The 24936-nt window shown below is 42.0% G+C and overlaps 1 protein-coding gene across 3 annotated transcripts in view; it reads right to left on the minus strand.

Annotated features, from left to right (window-relative positions):
- Positions 1–1042: 1042 nt before the first annotated feature.
- SLC35E3 (solute carrier family 35 member E3) overlaps positions 1043–24936 on the minus strand; it is a 28641-nt gene continuing 4747 nt past the window's right edge. The window contains exons 3-5 of one of the 3 annotated variants that reach the window (XM_032287891.1): positions 22610–22768; positions 15473–15555; positions 10022–10399 (exon numbers count right to left, since the gene is read on the minus strand). In XM_032287891.1, the coding sequence (XP_032143782.1) occupies positions 10213–10399; positions 15473–15555; positions 22610–22768 (429 nt within the window). In that variant the 3' untranslated portion in view covers positions 10022–10212. Of the gene's footprint in view, positions 1877–10021; positions 10400–11373; positions 14682–15472; positions 15556–22609; positions 22769–24936 lie in introns of those variants that run through there. The other 2 variants (XM_032287907.1, XM_032287898.1) reach the window with 2 other exon arrangements.

Consider the following 24936-nt stretch of genomic DNA (forward strand, 5'->3'; position numbering starts at 1 on the left):
GTGATTTTCCCACCTCAGCCTCCCAAGTAGCTGGAATTACAGGGGTGCACCACCACACCCAGCTAATTTGTGTATTTTTAGTAGAGATGGGGTTTCACCATGTTGGTCAGGACAGTCTCAAAATCCTGTGCTCAAGTGACCTGCCCACCTCAGCCTCTCAAATGCTGGGATTACAGGCATGTGCCACTCTACTAAAAATTAGCTGGGCATGGTGGCGTGTGCCTGTAATCCCAGCTGCTCAGGAGGCTGAGGCAGGAGAATTGCCTGAACCCAGGAGGCAGAGGTTGCGGTGAGCCGAGATCGCGCCATTGCACTCCAGCCTGGGTAACAAGAGTGAAACTCCGTCTCAAAAAAAAAAAAAAAAACTCTCTTTGATCCTATTAATACTTTTTGCCTCAAATTCTGTTTTGTCTGCTATTGATATTGCTACCCTAAGTCCCCTTCCCCACCCTTTTTTTTAAGACAGGATCTCACTCTGTCACTCAGGCTGGAGTGCAGTTCACCAACATGGCAGCTCACTGCAGCCTCAACCTCCCTGGCCTTGGGTGATCCTCCCACCTCAGCCTCCTGAGTAGCTGAGATCACAGGCATGTGCCACCATGCCTGGCTAATTTCTGTATTTTTTTATAGAGATGAGGTTTCACCATGTTGGCCAGGCTGGTCTCGAACTCCTGACCTCAAGTCATCTACCCATCTTGGCCTCTCAAAGTGCTGGGATTACAGGCGTGAGCCACGGCACCCAGCCTGCAGCAAACTGTTTATGGACTGGCACTGGGGCCCAGACCATACCTTGAGTGGTACTGGTCTAGAGGACTTAATTAATTGCATGATCCAGGAGTAGTTCATAAATTCTGTGATAGTCATTCTTTGGGTGAACTCCGTTTCTAGCAGATTCCAGATAAGCAGCATGACTTCGTCTGATTCTCCAACACCTGAGGGTGGGGAAATTCAGACTGTCCCACTTGGGTTGTACATCTCCACTGGGGAAGAGGGTGAGGCCAAAGTTGCGTTGGAAGGGAGATAAATGACAAAATTCAAGAGCTCCATGGTAATAGCCCTTGTTTTTCCTCTCTGAGGCCACACAGTGCAGTGTGGGAGAGGAGGGGACAGAAGGAATGTCAGCATTTCCTTGGCAGAATCTCTGAGTTTCAGAACAGCAGTGAGCTTTTTGGAGTTCCAAGAGAGTCAGAGGTTTGATATCCTGGTGAGGAATGCCGTTTGAGTACAAGTACTGGATGTCTTTGTGACGTTCTGATTTCAGAATAGTCCCGTGTTTGGCTGAAAAGCTCTGCCTTCAGTCACCCCAGGCCAATAAGCAGACATTTCCTCCCAGCACAGCTGCTCACCAATGTGCATGGTCCTATGGTCCTGTGGCACTGGGAGGCCGGATGCAGCTCTCTCCCACTGTCTTGTGAAATTCCTGGAACATTATTAGAGTGAGTCTTTCTTGATAATTCCTGAAGGAAATCCTCATTGAGATTCCAGGAGATTTCATCTCCTCAACAGAATAATTGATTTTGAGCCTCCCGCCTCCTGAATTAAGGCCCACCCATCCTTCTCCTGCACCGAACGTAGACTCTTTTTCTTACAAAAGTTTATCCTTCAATGTACAACAGACTCCAAGACAACACTACATTGTAGCTATAGGTAGCAAAAGATGTTGTAATCAAAGGTCTCCGCCCCTACATAGAGAAAATTTATTTTTTGCCAGGTTTCTTTAATTCCACCTGTGGCTGGGGAAGGCTTTCACTTTTAGCTCCTCTTTTTGCTTCCGGTGGAACATCCCATCTTCTTCACCCACTTCCTTGGCCTGCTTCTTCTTGCCACCTTTGCAGCTGGACATGGCACCTGCCATAGGCCGCTGACTAATGTGAAACTGAGAAAAGGGTATTGAGAAAACAGGAAACTGACTTTTTTGGGGGAAGAGTAAGATAAACAGGAAAAGGAAAATGAAGACGTGGTTGATACAGATCGCTGGATTTTAAAAGGAAAAGTCTATGGATAACTGAAATAAATAAATATTTAGAAATATATAGACTTGGCTGGTTAAATAAATATCCATGCTTGTTCTTGTCGCATAGTAGTTATGAGACATTTTTAGTGAAATGGAAAAATCTGAATTACTATGGTTTGGGTGATATGCTGTTTTCCAAATTAAAAGCAGCATAACAAAAACATTCACCGAATACTCATAAATAATTCATTGAATTAGCAATAATTCACCTCCTAATGGCTTCATATAAAGTATAAGCAGCTTTGATACATCAAAAGAAATCCTATCTTCTAATATAAGAAAGTAACATGAAAATAAATTACATTTAATGTGTCTCATATATGTTATAAAAATGTCATCTATAAGTAAAGAAATGCTTGTGAACAAGAAAATCGATCTTATAAAGGTCAAACAAACCAAACCTTTCTGATGGAATTTATTCAAATCTGCTCTTAATAAAAGCAAATTAGAAATTACAATTTTAATCTGAAAAAGCAGAATCAGGGGATTTTGGAGTTGGACAGTCCCCTGGAAACCGTTTGGATCAAAGCCCTTGTTTTGTAGGTGAAGAAACTGAGAAGTAAGATTAGAGCAACTTGTCCAAAGGCTTTGCCAAAGGCTATACCAGCGAATGGCAGTCTGGATGAGAAGTCACAGTGCTGACGTCCAGGCTGGACCTGTTCCACTGCACCCTACTTGCTCCCAGACTGAGACCAGCCTTTTTCTTGGCAGGTTTCTTTCTTTATAAATAACTAATTTTTCTATTTTTTGTAGAGACGGGGGTTTCACCATGATGCCCAGGCTGGTCTCGAACTCCTGACCTCAGGTGATCCACCCACCTCAGCCTCCCAAAGTGTTGGGATTACAGGTGTGAGCCATTGTGCCCGGCCCACAGTTAAGAATTTCTACATGGCACAAATTAACTCAGCAGTTAAATGAGCTCAAACTCCTGAGCTCAAGCGATCCACCAGCCTTGACCTCTCAAAGTGCTGGGATTACAGGCATGAGCCACAGCGTCTGGCTCCTGTTTCCCTCCCACCTTTTTGTTCCTTCTCGGTTTCTTTTGCAGCGTTATGTTCTATTCAGAATTCCTCAAGCTTCAGTTATAGTCTGTTCTTGCTTTATGCTATCTTCTTCACAAGCTCATCTTGGTCTGTTTTCCTCCTTATCAGGCATACCCTAGTAACTCCTAAGTTTTATCTCCACTCCGACCAAAAAATTTCCTGAGTTCTGGGGCTCTATAAACAGATTATTTGATTAGCATCTTTTTTTTTTTTTTTTTTTCCTGAGAGAGAGTCTCGCTCTATAGCCCAGGCTGGAGCACAGTGGTGCTATCTCAGCTCACTGCAGCTTCTGCTTCTTGGACTCAAGCGATCCCCGGCCTCAGCCTCCTGAATAGCTGGGATTATAGGCATGCACCACCACACACAGCTAATTTTTGTATTTTTAGTAGAGATGGGGGGGGTTTCACCACGTTGGCCGGGCTGATCTTGAACTCCTGACCTTGAGTGATCTGCCTGCGTTGGCCTCCCAAAGTGCTGGGATTACAGGCATGAGCCACCATGCTCGGCTAACATCTTTAATTGGATATCTCAATATCAAGAAGGCCCATAATCTTCCTCTGCCTCATCCCTCTCCTAACCTAGTCCTCTTGTTTCCCAGTTCAGAGAATGGCGCCATTCTTTATCAAGCTGTGCAAATCACATGTGTGATTTTGTTGTTGTTGTTAAGACAGGGACTCACTCTGTTACCCAGGCAATAGTGCAGTGGTGTGATCATGGCTTACTGAAGACTCGACTTCCTGGGCTCAGGAGATCCTCTCACCTCAGTCTCCCGAGTAGCTAAGACCACAGGCATGCACCACCACGCCCAGTTAATTTCTGTATTTTTTGTAGAGATGGGGTTTCATCATGTTGCCCAGGCTGGTCTCGAACTCCTGGATTCAAGTGCTCCACCCACCTTGGCTTCCCAAAGTGCTGGGATTATAGGCGTGAGCCACTGTGACCAGCTGAAGTGTGATACTTAACGTCATTCCTTCCCATGCCCTCCATTTCCAATCCATCTCCAGTCCAGTTGATTCCAGCTACTCAATTGTCTGGAATATTTCTACTTATTTCAGTCCACCACCTTTCGAGCTACTGCCATCTCTCACTGCAGTCATCTCCCAACTAACTGGTCTCCTGGCATCTCTCTGGTTCTCCACTAATTTCAAAGCAAAGAAATTTACTGTGATAGTGCTCACAACACTCCACCTTGCTCTTACTAAAGATGCTTACCAGAGCCTCCAGGTGTTATATGGTCTGAGGCCTATCTACCTTTCCAGGCGCATGGCACACTGTATCTCCCCACTCCCAGATTTAGTCTCCAGACTCCATCCTTTTTTACAATTCTTCAAAATCATCACGATTCTTCCAACCAATGGACATTTGTATGTGCTATTCCCTCTTTCCAGCATGCAATATCCACCCTCTGCCTAGCTAACTTCCATATATCTATGATTGCAGCTCAAACTTTCTTCAAGGACTCCCTCTCCACTGTGAAGCCTGGGCCAGATTCTTTTTGTTTTTGAGATGGAGTCTCACACTGTCACCCAGGCTGCAGTGCAGTCGTGTAATCATCTCTGCTCACTGCAGCCTCCACCTCCCAGGTTCAAGCAATTCTCCTGCCTCCCCAGTAGCTCGGATTCCAGGTGTCTGCCACTATGCCCAGCTAATTTTTTGTATTTTTAGTAGAGATGGGGTTTCACTATGTTGGCCAGGCTGATCTTGAACTCCTGACCTCGTAATCTGCCCGCCTCGGCCTCTCAAAGTGCTGAGATTACAGGCGTGAGCCACCACGACCAGCCAAGACTCCTTTGTTATATGCTCACAGAACCATGTTCCCTTTAGCTTTCACTGAGTTTGCTGTTTAATTATTCCTATTTGTTTTTGTTTAAGTAGTCCTATCTCTTATGCTAAACAAATGCTCCTTAAGATCATAGGAAACATAGGACTGTCTCTGCATAAAAAGTGTTTTATGTCCGTAGTGCCTAGCATAGTACCTGGCTCACAGTATATGCTCAATAAATCTTTGTTGAATGAATGAAAAAATTATCATTATATTTCTGATGTTAGTAGGTATAATCCAGTTAAAGTTTTGGAACAGAAATACTGAACGACTACATCTAATAAATCTGTTCTCCTTTCTTTTATTTATTTATTTTTAGAGATGGAGTTGTGCTGTTGTTGCCCAGGCTGAAGTGTAATGGCATGATCTTGGCTTACTGAAACCTCCGCCTCCTGAGTTCAAGCGATTCTCCTGCCTCAGCCTCCCAATTAGCTAGCATTACAGGCACCTGCCACCATGCCCAGCTAATTTTTTTTGTATTTTTAGTAGAGATGGGGTTTCACCATGTTGGCCAGGCTGGTCTCGAACTCCCAACCTCAAGTGATCCGCCCGCCTCGGTATCCCAAAGTGCTGGGATTACAGGTGTGAGCTACTGCACCCAGCCAAGGTCTTTCTTTTGGTAGAGATGGGGTTTCACTATGTTGGCCAGGCTGATCTTGAACTCACCCAACAGTTATTTACTGATGGAGCGCATATAGAGTGCTTGATTAATGTTGCTGCTTTATTTTTTTATTTTTTTGGAGACAGAGTCTCGCTCTGTTGCCCCGGTTGGAGTGCAGTGTCGTGATCTCGGCTCACGACAACTTCCACCTCCTGGGTTCAAGCCATTTCCCTGCCTCGACCTCCCAAGTAGCTGGGACTACAGGCATGCACCACCACACCTGGCTAATTTTTGTGTTTTTAGCAGAGATGGGGTTTTACCATGTTGGCCAGACTGGTCTCAAACTCCTGACCTCAGGTGATCCATCGTGCCCGACCTAACGTTCCTGCTTTGAAATAAAATTTTAAAAAGTCATTAATCGGTTGAAAATAGCAAGATTTTAAAAGTATTTGAAAAGGTGAAACAGAAGAATGCTTGCCTCATTTCACAGAGACAGATTTCTCCTTTATGTTATTTTTAAAAGGAGATGGAATTTTGTTTCGTTCAATTCTGCTTATTTGGACAGGCCAAATGTGAACAGCTGAGCAGGCCAGTGTTATCATGCACATGTTACATAGATGCTATCCTTCTTCCATTGGCTCTAATATGAAATACAAAAGTAAAAAGAGGTTCTCTTTATTTTTAACAGGTAAAAATTGAAGTTCAGTCATTTAACACAGAATGAACAATAATTACAGTTATACTGGTAACAACGAACAGTATGTTTTCTTTGAAAGCACTGTATTTGGTTTGTCTCCGCGCTTGGTCATAGTATCTGGCACATTTTCCCCGGGCGTCTTCTTTTCAGTGGGATGATTATCTTCAGGGCAAAAAGTTTGTCAGACTCAAGTTCTAGCAGTACTTATTTAATTCATTTATATACATGTAACCCCATCCTGTCTTACTCCAATCTTCTTTTTTTTTTTTGAGACGGAGTTTCGCTCTTGTTAACCAGGCTGGAGTGCAATGGCACGATCTCGGCTCACCACAACCTCCGCCTCCTGGGTCCAGGCAATTCTCCTGCCTCAGCCTCCTGAGTCGCTGGGATTACAGGCATGCGCCACCATGCCCAGCTAATTTTTTGTATTTTTAGTAGAGACGGGGTTTCACCATGTTGGCCAGTCTTCTTACTGCATTCCTACTGACACACATAACACTTTCCCCACATTCTATTTACAGTTAAGAATTTTTTTTTTTTTCTTCTTTGCTTTGAGACAGAGTTTCACTCTTGTTGCCCAGGCTGGAGTACAATGGCACGGTCTCGGCTTACTGCAACCTCCACTGCCCAGGTTCAAGTGATTCTCCTGTCACAGCCTCCCGAGTAGCTAGAATTACAGGCGTCCGCCACCACGCCCAGCTAATTTTTGTATATTTAGTAGAGACAGAGTTTTGCCATGTTGGCCAGGCTGGTCTCAAACTCCTGACCTCAGGTGATGTGATCAGCCTGCCTCAGCCTCCCAAAGTGCTGGTATTACAGGCATGAGCCACTGCACCCAGCCCACAGTTAAGAATTTCTGCATGGCACAAATAACTCAGCTGTTCTCAGTGCAGACGTCAAATGCTCACTGTATTGCAACACTTTTCTCAGCTTTTGGGAAATAATTACAATTTAAACATACACGGAATGTTTCTTAGACATAATACTCAAGGCTTATCTGGTAAAAACTAATTGCTCTGTCCTTCTTAGGACAAAAAATATATATCTTTGTAAAGTGAGAAGAACTGAAGAATATTTAAAACAAAACAGGAAGCCACATGTACTAATTATACAAGAGACTGACTGACAAATTGGAATTCTCCAAAACAGATTTTCAGTGAGGATTCTCATTTCAGAGTCCAGGAAAAAAAATCCTAAAAATCCCAAAGGTATATTATATGTGTGTATACAGGTTTTATTGTGTTAAAAAACATATAACATTTACTGTCTTACCAAAAGGTATATTTTGTGGCTCTTTTTTTTTTTTTTTTTTGAGACAGAGTCCAGTCTGTCGTCTAGGCTGAAGTGCAGTGGCATGATCTCAGCTCACTGCAACCTCTACCTTCTGGGCTCAAGCAATCCTCCCATCTCAGCCTCCTGAATAGGTGGGACTACAGACACGTGCCACTAGGCCTGGCTAATTTTTGTATTTTTTGCAGACAGGGTTTTGCCATGTTGCTCAGGCTGATCTTTGTTCTCTTAAGAGTCGCTTTCTCCATCAAAGTTTACAAATAACATTTAGCAAAGGAATTATTTATTACAAGAGTAATGATCTATCTCAATTTATTATATGAAATTAACAACTGCTTTTAATATTCAGATGTCAAGAAGGTGATAAGGAGAAATACATTTTGCAAACATGTGGCATTCCATTTCCTTAAATGGAAATCATGTATTTCCTCTAATATCCCAGTTTTTCTACCTAATGTCTATATGGCTTTTGTCCTGACTTGCTGTACAAGAATTTTCCCCAGCCACCTTAGAAAAGTTGGATATAGTTCACTCCAAATCCACAGTTCACTCCAAATCCCTCAGTACCATAGAAAGCTCCATGGAAGCCTCAAATGTATGCGCTAGGCAATAGAAGCAGGGAGGTAGGATTAAGAAATTACTGGCAGGCTGGGCGCAGTGGCTAACGCCTGTAATCCTAGGACTTGGGAGGCCAAGGTGGGCGGATCACGGGGTCAGGAGTTCAAGACCAGCCTGACCAACATGGTGAAACCCTGTCTGTACTAAAAATACAAAAATTAGCTGGGCATGGTGGTGGGTGCCAGTGTAACAATCTCAGCTACTCAGGAGGCTGAGGCAGAAGAATGGCTTGAACCCGGGAGGCGGAGGTTGCAGTGAGCTGAGATTGCACCACCGCACTCCAACCTGGCCAACAAAGCAAGACTCTGTCTCAAAAAAAAAAAAAAAGAAAGAAAGAAAGAAAGAAATTATTGGTCAAGTGTGGTGTCTCATCCTTGTAATACCAGCACTTTGAGAGGCCAAGGCAGATAGATGGCTGGCGCTTAAGAGTTTGAGACCAGCCTGGGCAACATGGCAAAAACCCTGCCTCTACAAAAAATATAAAAATCAGCCAGGTGTGGTGGTGTGTACCTGTAGTCCCACCTACTGGGGACACTGAGGCAGGAGGATTGCTTGAGTTCAGGAGGTTGAGGCTGCAGTGAACCATGACTGTGCTACTGCATTCCAGCCTGGGTGACAGTGAGATAAAATAAAATAAAATTACCAATATAAAATGCTCAAACAGCTGGGAAAAATTACCAGGCTAAGAAACATGTTCAGTTCCATTTATAGTCTTTTCTTTGAGCCATTTAAACATAGGGCGTTTTTTTTTTTTTTTTTTTTTTTTTTTTTTGAGATGGAGTTTTTGACTTGTTTCCCAGGCTGGAGTGCAATGGCACAATCTTGGCTCACCGCAACCTCCACCTCCTGGCTTCAAGCGATTCTCCTGCCTCAGCCTCCTGAGTAGCTGGGATCACTGGCATGTGCCACTACGCCCGGCTAATTTAGTATTTTTAGTAGACACAGGGTTTCTCCATGTTGGACAGGCTGGTCTTCAACTCCTGACCTCAGATTATCTGCCCGACTCAGCCTCCCAAAATGCTAGGATTACAGACATGAGCCATTGTGCTTGGCCACTATTTTGTTTTTTAACTCCATATATAGTTTCTATAGTTCAATGAAAACTCTAAAAGATGACCTATAAATGTATGAATAATGTATGATTTCCTACATCAATTTTCTACTAGAAAAAAGATGATACTTTTAGAATTGGATTTTGTCTTACAGTCATCTTTATTATACTTTATAAATGAGATTTCATTTCTATAAATCATCAGGAAGCTAAACTAAAATAGAAACGCTAGATTTAAATTCTGATTTGAATACTCTGATCCAAATAACAAATCTCACACTGGGAAACCATCTATCAGCAAGCAGAGAGCTACTGTGTGTCCTTCCTTAGAAGAGTATGAACACTGAGAACCCACAGCACATTTCCAGTACAGCAACAGCAATTCCTTTGTCATTATCATAGAACTTTAATTTTCATGTGCTTTGCTTGGAATAACCAAACCATCCTCTCTATAATATCCATATATATATATCTCCCACATATATCTATATGGGATGGTTTATATACAAATATATGTATGTGTGTGTATATATAAATGTGTGTATATATATGTATATTTACACATACACATATATACATACACATATACACACACACACACACACACACACACACACACACACACACACACATATATATATATATATATATATAGAGAGAGAGAGAGAGAGAGAGAGAGTTAGAGAGACAGAGTTGCTCTGTCACCCAGGCTGGAGTGCCGTGGTGCGATCTCGGCCCATTGCAATCTCCGCCTCCCAGGTTCAAGCGATTCTCTTGTCTCAGCCTCCCAAGTCACTGGGATTACAGGCGTGCACCACCACACCCAGCTAACCATCCCATACATTTCATATAATCATCTTTGAAAAGAAGGATGAACCATTTTGGTTTTAGAAAAGTAAGGTTTTTTTTAAAAAGAGACCAAAAAAAGTCATTTTATGAATAAAATTTCCTTTGTGTTAATCCTTACAAATCATTCAATCATTGAATCGGTCACCATTTTTTTTTTTTTAGTAACTTGCACACTTAATATTTTTTTATCTTCTTGGGACAACATTCTTTTCTTCGCAAAAAACAAATTAAGGACGTTGTGCCAGTTTACTCTTACTTCCTTCCTGTTCACTGAGCTTAAAGTGAGTATAGGCGAGAATGCCAAATAATGTACATAAAATGCCAAGGGCCTGATTAATGGACAGTGGATCCTTAAATAAAACATATCCTCCAAATAAAGTAATGCAGAACTTGAAGTGTCCAAACATGTTATAGCTGAGGTTTTTGGATAAGGATAAAAAGGAATAACAAGATAGATGTTATATTTACACACACACACACACACACATAATGCATAAAACAACTCAACAGCCAACAGCAACCCACCCCACATAAAGAACAATGGGACCAGGCATGGTGGATCACGCCTGCAATCCCAGCACTTTGGGAAGCTGAGGTGGGTGGATCACTTGAGGCTGGGAATTTGAGATCAGCCTGGCCATCATGGTGAAACCCTGTTTCTACAAAAAATGCAAAAATTAGCTGGACGTGGTAGCACACGCCTATAATCCCAGCTACTTGGGAGCCTGAGGCACGAGAATCGCTTAAACCCAGGAAGTGGAGGTTGCAGTGAGCCAAGATTACACCACTGCACTGTAGTCCGGGCGACAGAGCAAGACTATCTCAAAAACAAGGAATAATGGGAACTTCTTAGTTTCTTCAGGTAGGTTTTAGCAATTAGAGACACAACACTGCCTCAGCCATTCCTACTGACCTCCAAAGAAGAGAAAAGGATACAATATAAAAGGAAAGACAATCAGAACAAGGTCCAGGGAAGATATTTTGTACAGCAATTTATGTTTTGTAGTGGCGTTTCCTTGGCAAATAAGGTGACATATATAAGGTACCAGAGAGCTCACTTGAGTTCAGGAGGGAAAAGGGGTCACACTGATCACCAACTACACGCCAAACCCCATGCTGGGTGATTTACGTGAAATCATCTTGAGTTAGGCATCACGTTTACCTTCACTGCAAGCTCACTCTTCCTATTTACAGTTGTAGAGGCTCAGAGATTTTAAGTAGCATGCCCCAGATTAGAGCTATTAAGTAGCAGAGTTGGAGTCCAAACATAAATGGGCCTATTTAACTCCAAAGTCCATGTTCTAATCCAATATACCTCCAGTAACATGCCACTGCATTAACGTTTTTCCAAATCATCATTCATTTAAAAAGCAAACTAAATACATGTACACCTTTTAAAATTACTTATATTTAAATATAATTATTTTTTCTATATAAATGAGTGCTCTCTTGTTCTTCAGATGTATGATGTGTGCCTATGTGCTTTTCCTAATTACAACACTAGAAACAGCTACCACTCTGTGTCTGTTTCCTCACTATAAAAGAGGGGCAAAATAATACTTCCCACGGTTATTGTAAGGACTAAATAATATACACAAAGCTTCTAGCATATAGTAAGCACCGTATGTGCTAGCTACAATAACAGTTACCAACAGCAGTACTTATGTGTCAGAAACACCTGCCAGGCGCCTGACACATTCTCTCAAATAGAACCACCCAACATCATAGATCCTACTTCCTCCACTTCATACATTTCCTAAGTAATCAAAGTGAGACCCTGAGAGTTCCCACACTAGGTCAGGCCCACAGGTAGTGGCAGAGCTCAGTGCTCACACCTGGACCTGTCTGACCTCCAAGCCCTTCCAAGCAGCCTGGAGGTCCCCGCTGAGCAGAGGCAGTGTCTCAGGAGAGCACGGGCTATGTCACCAGGTGCGTGTGCTAGCTTGATCCCATGGAGGTGACTTCCTGAGCCACAGAAGATCTTCCCAAGGTTACTGGCAATAATCAAAATAAAATATGTTTTATTTTCAATTATGAGCTTTCTTCATGTGCACTTTAAATTTCTTTACTCCTCGGCTTCTCTTTTAAGTGTATTTATACTAGAAGGAAGGCAAATTTAAAGAAACTATTCATGAATCCTTCTGTAAAAATGACAAAAAAAGAGCAGTCTACATGTAGTATTTCCAGTTCTGCACTTTACTCCAGGAAAGCTGTCACCCCAACCCTCAGAATGTTCTGGCCAAACCCAGTGCCCTCCACCTCACTCAGCCCTTCATCAGTGACCAGTCTCCCTGAACTTGGCCTGCCAGTGGCATCGGACACAGATCCCAACCCCTCCTCCTCCTCACTGGGGTTCTGTGCCACTCTCCTCCTTCCTACCTCTGACTGTTCCTTCTCATCCTTTACCTAGTTCCTCTCATCTCTCTGAATTCCAAACACTGGACTCAAACCCAACTCTCAATCTTTGGACTCCTTTTCTTCTACTTGTGTGCTTGGTAACCTCAACCAGTCTCGCCACTTTAAATCACAGCTTCTCACTGCTGACTCCCTGTGACGCCTCCTGCCGAGACATTGCCTTTGAACCCTCAGACTTGTTTATCCAAAACTGAGCACCTGGCCGGGCGTGGTGGCTCACATGTGTAATCCCAGCATTTTAGAAGGCTGAAGTGGGAATACTGCTCAAGCCCAACAGTTCACGGCTGCAGGGAGCCATAATCATGCCACTTCACTCCAGCCTGGGTGACAGAGCAAGACTCTGTCTCAAAAACAACAACAAAAAAATACTCCCCAAACTGAGCACCTGATCTTCCTCCCCAGCCCCAAACCTCCTTCTGGCTATCCTATCTTAGTTGATGGCAACTCCATTGTACCAGACGCTCAGGCCAAAAATCATGTGAATCAGCCTTGTTTTCTTTCTCCACATCCAACGAGGCAGCAAAACCTGTTGGCTCTTCTTAGAAATATATCCAGAATCCAATAACTTCTCACTGTGTCCACTGCTACCATCCTGGTAACCACTGTTACTTCTAAATTAGAATACTGCAGCAGTCTTCTGACAGTTTCCTGTGCCTCTTTCAGTCTACTAGTTCCCAACCATGAGTGATTCTGCTTTGTGAGCAGTATTTGGAGGCATTTTTGGTTGTCACAATTGGGCAAAGGGTATGTATGCTGCTGGCATCTAGTGGTAAAGCCCAGGCATGCTGAAAACATCCTACAGTGTATTAAACAGGCCTGCAGTAAGAACCATCTAGCCCAAAAAGTCAACAGCCAAGAGGTTGAGAAATCCTTCTTTAGTCTATTCTCAACACAGGAGCCCTGAGTGACTCTATTATTTATTTTGTTTTAAAAAACTTTTTGTAGAGACAGGGTGTTGCTATGTTGCCCAGACTGGTCTTGAACTCCTGGGCTCAAGTGATCCTTCTGCCTTGGCCTCTTAAAGTGTTGGAATGACAGGCATGAGCCACCGCACCTGGCCCACTGGGTGAGTGTATTAGAACGTAAGTAAAATCATGTCATTTCTCTGCTCAAAATGCTAATGGCTTCCCATCTTACTCAGTGTAACAGTCTTTACATAAAGGCCCTACTAGATTCAGTTCCGTGTTACTTCTCAGCCTACCACATTCTCTCCTTTGCTCAACCTGCTCCAACCTCACAGGCTTCCTTGTTTTTCTTTTAGGGCCTTGCACCTGCTGTTGCCTCTGCCTGGAATGTTCTTCCCTCCTGATCTGCACGGAGCAACCACATTTCCTTCAGGTCTTTACTCAAATGTCACCTTCCCACTGAGGCCTTCCTGACTAGCCCTGCCTAGGACTTCAACACTGTCTACAACATTTCACATTCTCTTCCCTCCTTTACTTCTACTCCTTGGCAGTTAACACCATCCTATACTGCAGATAAATATTTAATTGTTTTCTATTTCTAGACTTCCTCACCAGAATTTAAGGCTGTGAGAGTAAAGACTTTTGTCTGTGCGGTTCATTACTGCATCACTGGTGCCTGGCATAGAGTAGAATGTTCAGTACATAAATATTTTAAAATCAATGAATGGTTTAGTGGGTATTCAATAAATATTTATTGAATAAATGAATGTTTTTAATCAGAGCACATATTTGGATGCCTTGTTTGGGTAGCATGATGTACAAATTTTGGGACTAGACTGCATGGGTTCAAATCTGGACATCCCATTTGTCATCTGTGTGGACTTAAATGAGTTAACCTCTCTGTGCCTCTATTTCTTCTAGAAACTAAAATGACGGACTTTACCTCACAGAGCTGCTGTGAGAGTTAAATGGACTAAGATACACAAAATGTTTCTAGCAGTATCTGACGCAAAATAAAGAGTTGTTAAGTATTGGTTTTCCAAAAAACTTATCGTTGTTTTTCATTGATAGCTGGCTAATATCCTACTTATTTACTTCCTGGAGAAATTCATTCTTTGCATTTGCCTAAGGGTGGGGGCAAAGTGAAATGTGAAGAGAAACAGAATGACAGGCAGAATGGTGTAAATGGACAGTTGAATTTGACCTTTAACTTGTGACTTCCTTCTTTTTCTTTTTTGTTTTTGGTAGAGATAGAGTCTCCCTACGTTGCCCAGTCTGGTCTCAAACTCCTGGGCCAAAGTGATCCTCCTGCCTTGGCCTCTCACAGTGTAGGAATTATAGGCGTGAGTCATGGCACCCAGCCAATGACTTCATTTCTTGACTTGAAATAATATTGAGAAAAACAGGTACACCCATATCCAAGTAAGTACAAATACATACTCCATAGCCAGATGCCAGTGGCCTAAAATTATCTTTTGTTATTTGTTAACGATTCCTCTACTTTGTTAATATAAATACTTGAAAATTGTTTGAAAATCCAGACCTCTACCTCACTACTCATTCAAAAAATATTTATTTAATTGCCCTGTCTGTAAGAAACGGTATTCTTAGTTAATTTTTGCAAGGGAAAAGGTCACCTATTACATAAGAAAATTCAAAAACATTCATGACACAAGAAGCTAACCCTTTTTTTTTTTTTTTTTTGAGACAGAGTCTTCTCACTTTGTTGCCCAGGCTGGAGTGTGGTAGCACAATCTTGGCTCACTGTAACCTCCAACTCCTTGGTTCCAGCATCTCTTGTGCCTCAGCCTCAAGAGTAGCTGGGATTACAGGTGTGCACAACCTTACCCAGCTAATTTATGTATTTTTTGTAGAGATGGGGTTTCACCATGTTATTCAGGCTGATTTTGAACTCCTGGCCTTAAGCAATCCACCCACCTCAGCCTCCCAAAGTGTTGGGATTACAGGTGTGAGCCACCACACTCGCCCTTTCAGTTCATATTTCTTTAAAATCCTTTAGTGTGTAAAGATACAGTAAAAGGCTAAACATAACTCTCTCTACTCAATTTAGACCATGCAATAGTGTGAGATTCAAATAAGGTAATAAATGTGAAAGTTTTGGAAGATACAAAAGATGATGCATTTGAAAGTTGTATAAAAAGGATACGTGACAGGTGAAGTATTCCCAATAATCCAATAAATTGATAAGTTCACCATGAAAGCTATTACTCCAGATAGCAGCACCATAAGCTAAAATAAACCAAAAGAACCATTAATGCAAAGCACTGCATTATAATGCATTATAATCATTATAATGATTAATTATAATTAATCATTATAATTAACAAGCAAAGATACATTTCATTAGGCATCTTAAAAAACATTCAAATATCAACCATTAATAAATAAGATTAAAAAGAGAGTTTGGGAGACAGTAGAATTGCAAGTAAAGGAGCAGAATGAACAGTGTTTAGAAAAAATACAATTTTTACACAAGAAAAAATGAAAAATACTGCATAACATCCTTTCTGTGACTGTCAATTTCCAGGCTCATTTTTCTCATTAATCTAAAGAAAAAGTATACATACGCACTATTATGAATCAGAAAATAAAGACAAGCGAAAATAATATAAGGAATTCTTATAATTCCAACCACCCACACATTAACATCTTGGCATATATCCTTCCAGGTCTTTTTCCATTGAATTACTCATTTTTATTCTTTTTTTTTTTTTTTGAGATGGAGTCTCACTCTGTCACCCAGTCTAGAGTGCAGTGGTGCGATCTTAACTCACGCAACCTCCGCCTCCCAGGTTCAAGCGATTCTCCTGCCACAGCCTCCTAGGTAGCTGGGATTACAAGCCAGTGACACCATGCCCAGCTGATTTTTTTTGTATTTTTTAGTAGAGATGGGGTTTTATCATGTTGGCCCAGCTGGTCTTGAACTCCTGACCTCAGGTGATCTGCGCATCTTGGCCTCCCAAAGTGCTGGGATTACAGGGGTGAGCCACTGCATCTGACCTCATTTTTCAGTCTTATTTAGCTCAGTAAACTTTCATTAGATATCTACAAAGTTAGGGCAGGCCTTGTGAGGAACACAATATGTACAAAGTTCCTGCCCTCAAAGAGCTTAGAAATCACTTGAGGACATAATCGTGATCACAGCTTACACTTACAGAACACTTTTTATGCACCAATAATTGTTCTGTTTTACATATAGTCACTCATTTAATTTTCACATACATCCACGAAGTAGTTGAAAAAATATTATTCCTTTTTATAGATTAAAAAAGAGAGGTAAAGTAATTTGCCTAAGATCACACAGCTAGTAAATGACAGTGCTGAGATTTAAGCCCAAGTAGTCTGGTTCTGGACTCCTTCCTCTTAACCTACTCCATACTACCTCTCAATCACAAGAAAGACAGTGCAACATCAGAATTACAGCTCAGACAGTAAAAGAAAATGAGTCCTGGGTTCTATGTCATTCATAGGCAAATAGACAATAGATATGAATCTCAAAGCAGAAGAGATCATGTGGGCTGAAATGGAGAGAGGGAAAAGCTTTTAAATCTCAAAAGTATGTGCAGATTAAAGAAGATGGGGTGGGCTGGGCATGGTGGCTCACGCCTGTAGGCCCAGCACTTTGGGAGGCCAAGGGAGGCAGATCACTTGAGCTTAAGAGTTCGAGACCAGCACGGGTAACATATAACAAGACCCTGTCTCAATATTAAAAAATTAAAAAATAAAATAAAATAAAAGAAGAGGGGGTAGGGTTCCGAGTAGAGGGAACAGCAGAGGTCAAAGTGTAGGGGTATGAAAGTACAATATCCCAGAAGGGATAGAAAATAAACCAGCTTGGCTGAGCACAGGGGGACAAATGGGTTGTACCACTATCTACACATAGAATATTCAGTTCAAATCTATCCCATGATTTTATCCAAAAAGTTATAGAATTTAGATAAAATAATATTCATGATCTAAACTATTAATAAATTAAAGTTCCAAAGAAAACATGTCATATTTGAAGATGCTTGTTGTCCCAAGCAGGGTTTTGTTGTTTTGTTTTTGTAAAGACAGGTTTTCACCATGTTGCCCAGGCTGGTCTCAAACTCCTGGGCTCAAGTGATCCTCCCACCTTGGCCTCCCAAAGCATTGGGATTATAGGCATGAGCCACTGTGCCCAGCCCCCTGTAGGTTTTGTCAGTTTTAACATCAGTGCAGTCTTAAGAAGGCCAGAGGAATTGGATTTGTGTCTTACTTAGGTAAATATAGTAATACCTCATGTAATTTACAACAGAAGGTCTGTTGAATAGTCAACATAGAGAAATTTTCTTAGAGATTTTAAAAAGTTTCTAGAAATATATCTAAAATATATCATTGCTAATTTTATTGAGTTCACAGAACGCTACATACCTATTTCTTGATACTTGGTACATCATTAAAAACAAAATTACTCTACTTTTTTAGGGACTCTGAGGAATATAAAGAAGTTGGTTTTATGAAAAACTTTATATTCCTTATATTCTTCAAAGTCCCTAACTTTGAAGAGGAGTGGTGAGAGTAGGCATCCTTGTCTTGTTCCCGTTCTCACAGGGAATGCTTTCAACCCTTCCCCATTCAATATTATGTTGGCTGTGGGTCTGTCGCAGCTGGCTCTTATTATATTAAGGTATGTCCCTTGTATGTCGATTTTGCTGAGGGTTTTAATCATAGAGAGATGCTAGATTTTGTCAAATGCTTTTTCTGCATCTATTGAGATGCTCATGTGATTTTTGTTTTTAATTCTGTGTACGTGGTGTATCACTTTTATTGACTTGTTTATGTTAAACCATCCCTGCATCCCTGGTTTGAAATCTACTTGATCATTGTGGATTTTCTTTTGATATGTCATTGGATTCAGTTAGCTAGTATTTTGTTTAAGATTTTAGTATCTATATCCATCAAAGCTATCTAACGATCAGTCCGTAGTTTTATTTTTTGGTTGTGTCCTTTTCTGGTTTGGTATTAGTATAATGCTGGCTTTATATGGAAAAAAAAAAGAAGTTGGTTGACATAATGCTCTACTTTGAGTCAAGGATGCCTTCTAGGGACATTAAGGAATGAAGGTAACTTTCCCTCACACTAAATGGACTCAGCCTGCTGTGGTCTTGGTTTCTTTGACTTTTTTGTTTTTTTGAGACAGAGCCTTGCTGTGTTGCCCAGGCTGGAGTGCAGTGGCATGATCTCAGCTCACTGCAACTTCTGCCTCCTGGGTTCAAGCGATTCTCCTGCCTTAGCCTCCTGAGTAGCTGGGACTACAGGCACCTGCCACCATGCCTGGCTAATTTTTTGTATTTTTAGTAGAGATGGGGTTTCGCTATGTTAGTCAGGATGGTCTCAATCTCCTGACCTCGTGATCCGCCCGCCTCAGCCTCCCAAAGTGCTGGGATTACAGGTGTGAGCCACTGTACTGGCATTTTTTAAAATGGCTTTTCTGCTGCTGTCGTCTTTTTAAAACCTGTCAGAAAGCTACCAAAAAAATCCTCTCTCTTTGTAGCATAAGGTGTCTAGGCTGTAATGGTTTGAAACAAGATAACCAGGATGGTTAGGACTTTTGTAAAGTAAGTGGAAATATTATCTGAGAGATGGTCCAATGACCTCTACTTTAGAAAAAAGTATACATGGTAAAATATATGAATTTGAAACAACTACTGGTCTACTTACAGGAAGCAGAGTGGAGCACTGGAGAATACAGACTTTGGAGCCAGAATGCATGGATCCAAATTGTGGCTCTGCTTATTAGCTGTGGGATCACGAGTCAGTTACTAACTCTCTATCTCTTGGTTTCCTTATCAATAAAAAAAATAATAATAGTGATATAGTTTGGATGTCTGTTCCCTCCAAATCTCATGTTGAAATTTGATCACCAATGTTGGAGGTGAGGCCAAGCAGAAGGTGTTTGGGTTATGGGGGTGGATCCCTCATGACTGGCCTAGTGCCTTCCCCAGGGTAATGAGTGAGTTCTTGCTCCATTAGTTCTCATGAGAGCTAGTTGTTTAAAAGAGACCGGCATCTCCTCCCCTCTCTTTCTTGCTCCCTTTCTCGCCATGTGACTGACGTGCCTGCTCCCCATTTTTTTGCCTTCCACTATGATTGTAAGCTTCCTGAGGCCCTCACTAGAAATAGATGCCAGCACTGATGCTTCTTGTGCAGAACCATAAGCCAAAATAAACCCCTTTCCCTTATAAATTACTCAGTCTCAGGTATTCTTTTATAGCATCACAAAATGGACCAATACAAATAGTATTAGTATAGTATCAACCTAATAAAATTATAAAGATTAAATAAGTTAATATTTACATAGAGCTTTGAATAGTGCAAGCAAGAGACTAAGGGCTATATAAGTGCTTGATAAATTGATATACCAACAAAAAAGACATTCCCATTGACTGTGTTTCAAAAGTTGTGGGAACTCTTGTGGGAAGCAGGAATTCCTGATAAGTAAGGTGTTATGGACTGAATGTTTGTGTCCCCCTAAAATTCACATGTTGAAATCCTTACCTCCAATGTAATAGTATTGGGAGGTGGGGCCTTCAGGAGGTGACTATGTCATAAGGGTAGAGCCTTCATGAATGGGATTAGTCCCTAAGATAAGAAGAGATAAAAGAGAGCTTTTTCTCCTCTTCCTTTCTGTCAGATGAGGATACGGCAAGAAGACTGCCATCTATAAAGTGAGAAAAGGGTCTTCACCAAGAACCAAACCATGCTGGCAGCCTGATCTCAGACTTCCAGACTCAGAACTGTGAGAAATTAGTATTTGTAAAGCCACCCAGCCCACTGTAGGTTTGTTATAGCAGCCTCAACTGATTAAGATATAGAAGGATTATACATTCTAACTTAAAATGTCCCCAAAGCATTAGTTCCAGCTGCTGGGGAGGCTGAGGTGGGAGAATTACTTGAGCTGAGGAGCTTGAGGCCAGCCTGGGTAACATAGCCAGAACCTGTCTCTGAAAACTAAAAGTCCCCAAAATACATAAGCCCTTGATTTGCCAATTCCACTCCTGGGACTCATTTCCATAAGAAAAAAGGTATCAGTACATGAGGACACATGATATAAAATGATGTTTATCACAATATTGTTCATAGTGGTCAAGAACTGAAAAAAAAAAGTGAATATGCAAAGGGACTATTATACAGACACTGGCCGGGCACGGTGGCTCATGCCTGTAATCCCAGCACTTTTCGGAGGCCGAGGCGGGCAGACCGATTGAGATCAGAAGGCCAAGACCAGCCTGGCCAACATAGTGAAACCCCATCTCTACCAAAAATACAAAAAAATTAGCCAGGCATGGTGGTGCACGCCTGTAATTCCAGCTACTCGGGTAGCTGAGGCACAAGAATCACTTGAACTCAGGAGGTGGAGGTTGCAGTGAATAGAGATCACACCACTGCACCATAATGTGGGTGACAGAGTGAGATTCTGTCTCAAAACAAAACAAAACAACAACAACAAAACATACAGACGCTGAAAAGAATGCTTTGGAGAGATTTTTAGGAGATATTATTAAGTCAGAAAAGCAAGATACAGAAATGCATATGTAATAGAATTCCACTTTTGTCAAAGAAACAGATATGTAATTGAGATTGTGTGTGTGTGTGTGTGTGTGTGTGTGTGTGTGTGTGTGTGTGTGTTTATATGGATATATACGGCATGGAGAAAAATATGGAAGAACAAGCACTAGAATGTTAACATGGTTTCAAGGGGCATGGATGGGGGGTAATGGAATGTGGAAAAGTGTGTGGGTAGAAAGGCTGGGGAAGAGGAATCCACAATAAAAACAGCATCTATGATATAATTCCAGTATCTAAAGTTATACGCACATGTGCATGTGTACCTAAATGTATATACAAAAGAGATCCATGAAATAATCCTCACTGAAATGGTAAAGGTGATTGCCTTAGTGTGACAGGATTCCAGGGGCCCTTCACTTTCTTTTGTTGTTGCTACTTTTGTTGTTTTAGTTTGGCTTTTTTTGAGACAGGGTCTCCCTCTGTTGCCCAGGCTGAAATGCAGTGGTACTATCTTAGCTCACTATAGCTTTGACCTCCTAGGCTCAAGTGATTCTCCTACCCCAGCCTCCCAAGTAGCTGGGACGACAGGTGCATGCCACCATACCTGGCTAATGTTTTGATCGTTTGTTTTTTTTTTTGAGACAAAGTCTTGCTCTGTCAGCCAGGTTGGAGTACAGTGGCACAATCATGGCTCACTGCAACCTTCACCTCCCAGGTTCAGGCAATTCTTGTGCCTCAGCCTCTCAAGTAGCTGAGATTACAGGCACATGCCGTCAAGCCCAGATAATTTTCTTTCTTTTTTTTTTTTGACACAGAGCTTCACTTTGTCACCCAGGCTGGAGTGCAATGGCGCAATTTCAGCTCACTACAACCTCTGTCTCATGGGTTCAAGCGATTTTTGTGCCTCAGCCTCCTGAGTAGCTGGGACTACAGGTGCGTGCCACCACAACTGGCTAATTTTTGTATTTTTAGTAAAGAAGGGTTTCACCATGTTGGCCAGGCTGGTCTAGAACTCCTGACCTCATGTGATCTGCCTGCCTTGGCCTCCCAAAGTGCTAGGATTACAGGAGCCACCACGCCTGGACTCAGCTAACTTTTTTGTATTTTTAGTAGAGACTGGGTTTCGCCATGTTGGCCAGGCTGGTCTTGAACCCTTGAGCTCCTGTGATCCACCTGCCTTAGCCTCCCAAAGTCCCGGGATTATAGGCATGAGCGAGCACACCCAGCCACTTTTAAAATTTTTTTATAGAGATGAGGTCTTCCTATGTTGCCCAGGCTGGTCTAAGACTCCTAGGTTCAAACGATCTGCCCACCTCATCCTCTCAAAGGCCAGGATTACAGGAGTGAGCCACCATGGCTGTCCTTTACTTTCTTTATATTTGTATGTATGTTCAAAATCGATATAATGATTATAAAGCTATATTTTCATTATAAAAAATTCTAATTTACATTTCCAAATTATTTGTGGGCTCTAGCTTGACACGGTCAGAACAGTAACCAGACATCAGAAGACATGAACTATAGTTTTGCTTTTACCACTGAGTAGCTGCTCACTCTAGGCAAGTCCCTTCATCTTTGTGTGCGTCAGTTTCTTCATCTGAAAAATAATCCTTACCTTACCTCCTTACATGGTAATTATAAAGAGTAAATGTGAGAATGGATTTGAGATAGTGCTCTGAAAACTAAAAATGACATTAATAATGGAGGGATTATTATTATACTTTGTTTAGACATCAAAACAATTAGAACTTACCAAAGCCGAAACTGACCAGGGACCAAATATTCCTCCTTCTCCAAATACAGGCTCAAAGAAGGGCACGGCGACCAGCAACATGGCAGATGACATCGGAGCCTGGTAGTACAGCAGCTGCATTGAGTTCACTTGTAATTCATGCTGTTTGGCTCCTACCCACTGAAAATTGGGAGATAAAACATGTCAGGTACAAAAAAAATAGCATCACTTAATCAAAGATGTGACAACTAGAATCACAAAGATGGGAATGTGGGGTAACAGACTAGAGGAAGAAAAAATGCCTAATTATTCTACAGGATTTCAAAGACCAGCAAGCCATATGAATGCCCTCTAAGCGCCTTGGATAAAAAGAGCTCTATAAATTTAATTTCTGATAATCTAGTTTCTTCCCAATTCTTAGAAGGGGGAGAAAAGTTCTCTATTTCCTTCTACCTGATCTTAGTAAATGGGGAAAAGTAAATGCATATAAGGGCCTATAAGGATAAAAGATCTTAGGAAAATAAGGGAAAAATGGAAATTTAGGTGATTAGGAATACAGATGCAGTGTCAGACTTTGTTTCTTTCTAAAAATTGCAAAAATTTTAAAATGGAAGACAGGAGCCAGGAGCAATGGCTCATGCCTGTAATTCTACCACTTTGAGAGGCTGAGGTGGGTGGATCACATGAGGCCAGGAGTTTGAGACCAGCCTGGCCAACATTGTGAAACCCCATCTCTAAAAATACAAAATACTAAAAATACAAAAATTAGCCCTGCGTGGTGGTGTGCGCCTGTGGTCCTAGCTACTTGGGAGCCTAAGGTAAGAGAATCACTTGAACCCAGGAGGCGGAGGTTGCAGTGAGCCGAGATCGTGCCACTGCACTCCAGCCTGGGCGACCGAGCAAGACTTTATCTAAAAAAAAAAAAAAAAAAAAACAATGGAAGACAGAGGTTAGGGTGACAGGATGACAATGGGGCATGGGGCAGGTTAGAGGTGGCTGCAAATGCATGTGGCTTGAAAGGTATGTGGTCTTGTCAGTTGCTTTGGAAAACCCAATCAATGGTAGAAGAAATTTTCCTCTCTCTGGATGACTTTTCTGTGGATCCTATTCCTCATCCCCCACCAATACACCTAGATACATTAGATAATCACTAACCCTAAAATACCCTGCCATTCAGTAGAAACAACATCTCAAGACCTCAAATCCCATCTGTCCAGAAAATGCTTCACAAATATAACTGAAAAAGGGGCTTTGAAGAAGCTTTAACAGGACTGTTTGGATCAGATCTGGCAAGAACAGCCAGGCTTTTGAATGACTTCTACATATCTCTTTTTCCTGTAGGTTTGGGTATCTTGTTACATAAACTCTAAGTCTATAGAAATTCATCAAGACAAAAATAGAAGGGCAGGGAATTTGAACCATACTCCTGCCAGCTTTAACTAAGAGTCCTCTGTGAATATGAAGCACAAAGAACTGATTCTTCTGCTGCCTGCTTCTCCGGGCACAGCAGTGAGCAAAAACGGATACAGAGGGTGGGTGCTCACCCCCCTTTTCTTTCGCAACCTCTCTAGGCAGCTGTGTGTCTCAGCCAAGGGACTGCCTGGAACAGCAGGGGCTCTCAGGCCTCCACTGTACCTCAATGCTGCACAGCCTGGCTCCTGCTGCCACCCCTCTAATGCTCTTTTAAGGGCACCATGACCTCCATGGCCATGTCCAGACTCCCTGTGGCTCTTCCTGTGGGACCTCCTTGCAAAACCTGCAAGTTTCCTGTGGAAGAACTACTCTCTGGTTTGCATTCCTCCCTCACCACCTCCTGCACTTACAGTTTTTAAGGCAGACGTCTGCCTTCCTCTTTCACTGCCCTGACTGATGTCTTTTACTATTTGCTGAGATCTACTGCTCTTCCCTCATCACTTGAGCATCCTTAACCTTATATCGGCCACAGTCTCCTGGCCATCTCTACTTACATAATCTGCAGGAATTTGTTTAAAATCAACTGGTGCCTTCCTTCCACAAATGGCTCCTCTTGTATGGTTGCAATAATTGATGATACAATCTCCATCAGGGATAAAAGCCTTCCTTTCCCCACTCTCACATTCAGTCAGGTCCTGCCACGTGTTCTCCAAAATGCCCCTGGAGTACCTTTTAACCTTTCCCTAGCCATTCTCACTGCCCTGGCCCAGGCCCTTCCTGACTGCCCCTTGAAGCACAGGTTCCTGACTGCTCTGCCTTTCATCCTTCCCTCTTACCCACCCTTCATTGCTACTAGTTATTCTTCTTAAACCAGGAGAATGACCGGTCAGGCGTGGTGGCTCACACCTGTAATCCCAGCACTTTGGGAGGCTCAG

This window comes from Sapajus apella, unplaced genomic scaffold (genome assembly GCF_009761245.1).
Source record: "Sapajus apella isolate SASKATOON/1434 unplaced genomic scaffold, GSC_monkey_1.0 scaffold2, whole genome shotgun sequence".
Classification (NCBI taxonomy): Eukaryota; Metazoa; Chordata; class Mammalia; order Primates; family Cebidae; genus Sapajus; species Sapajus apella.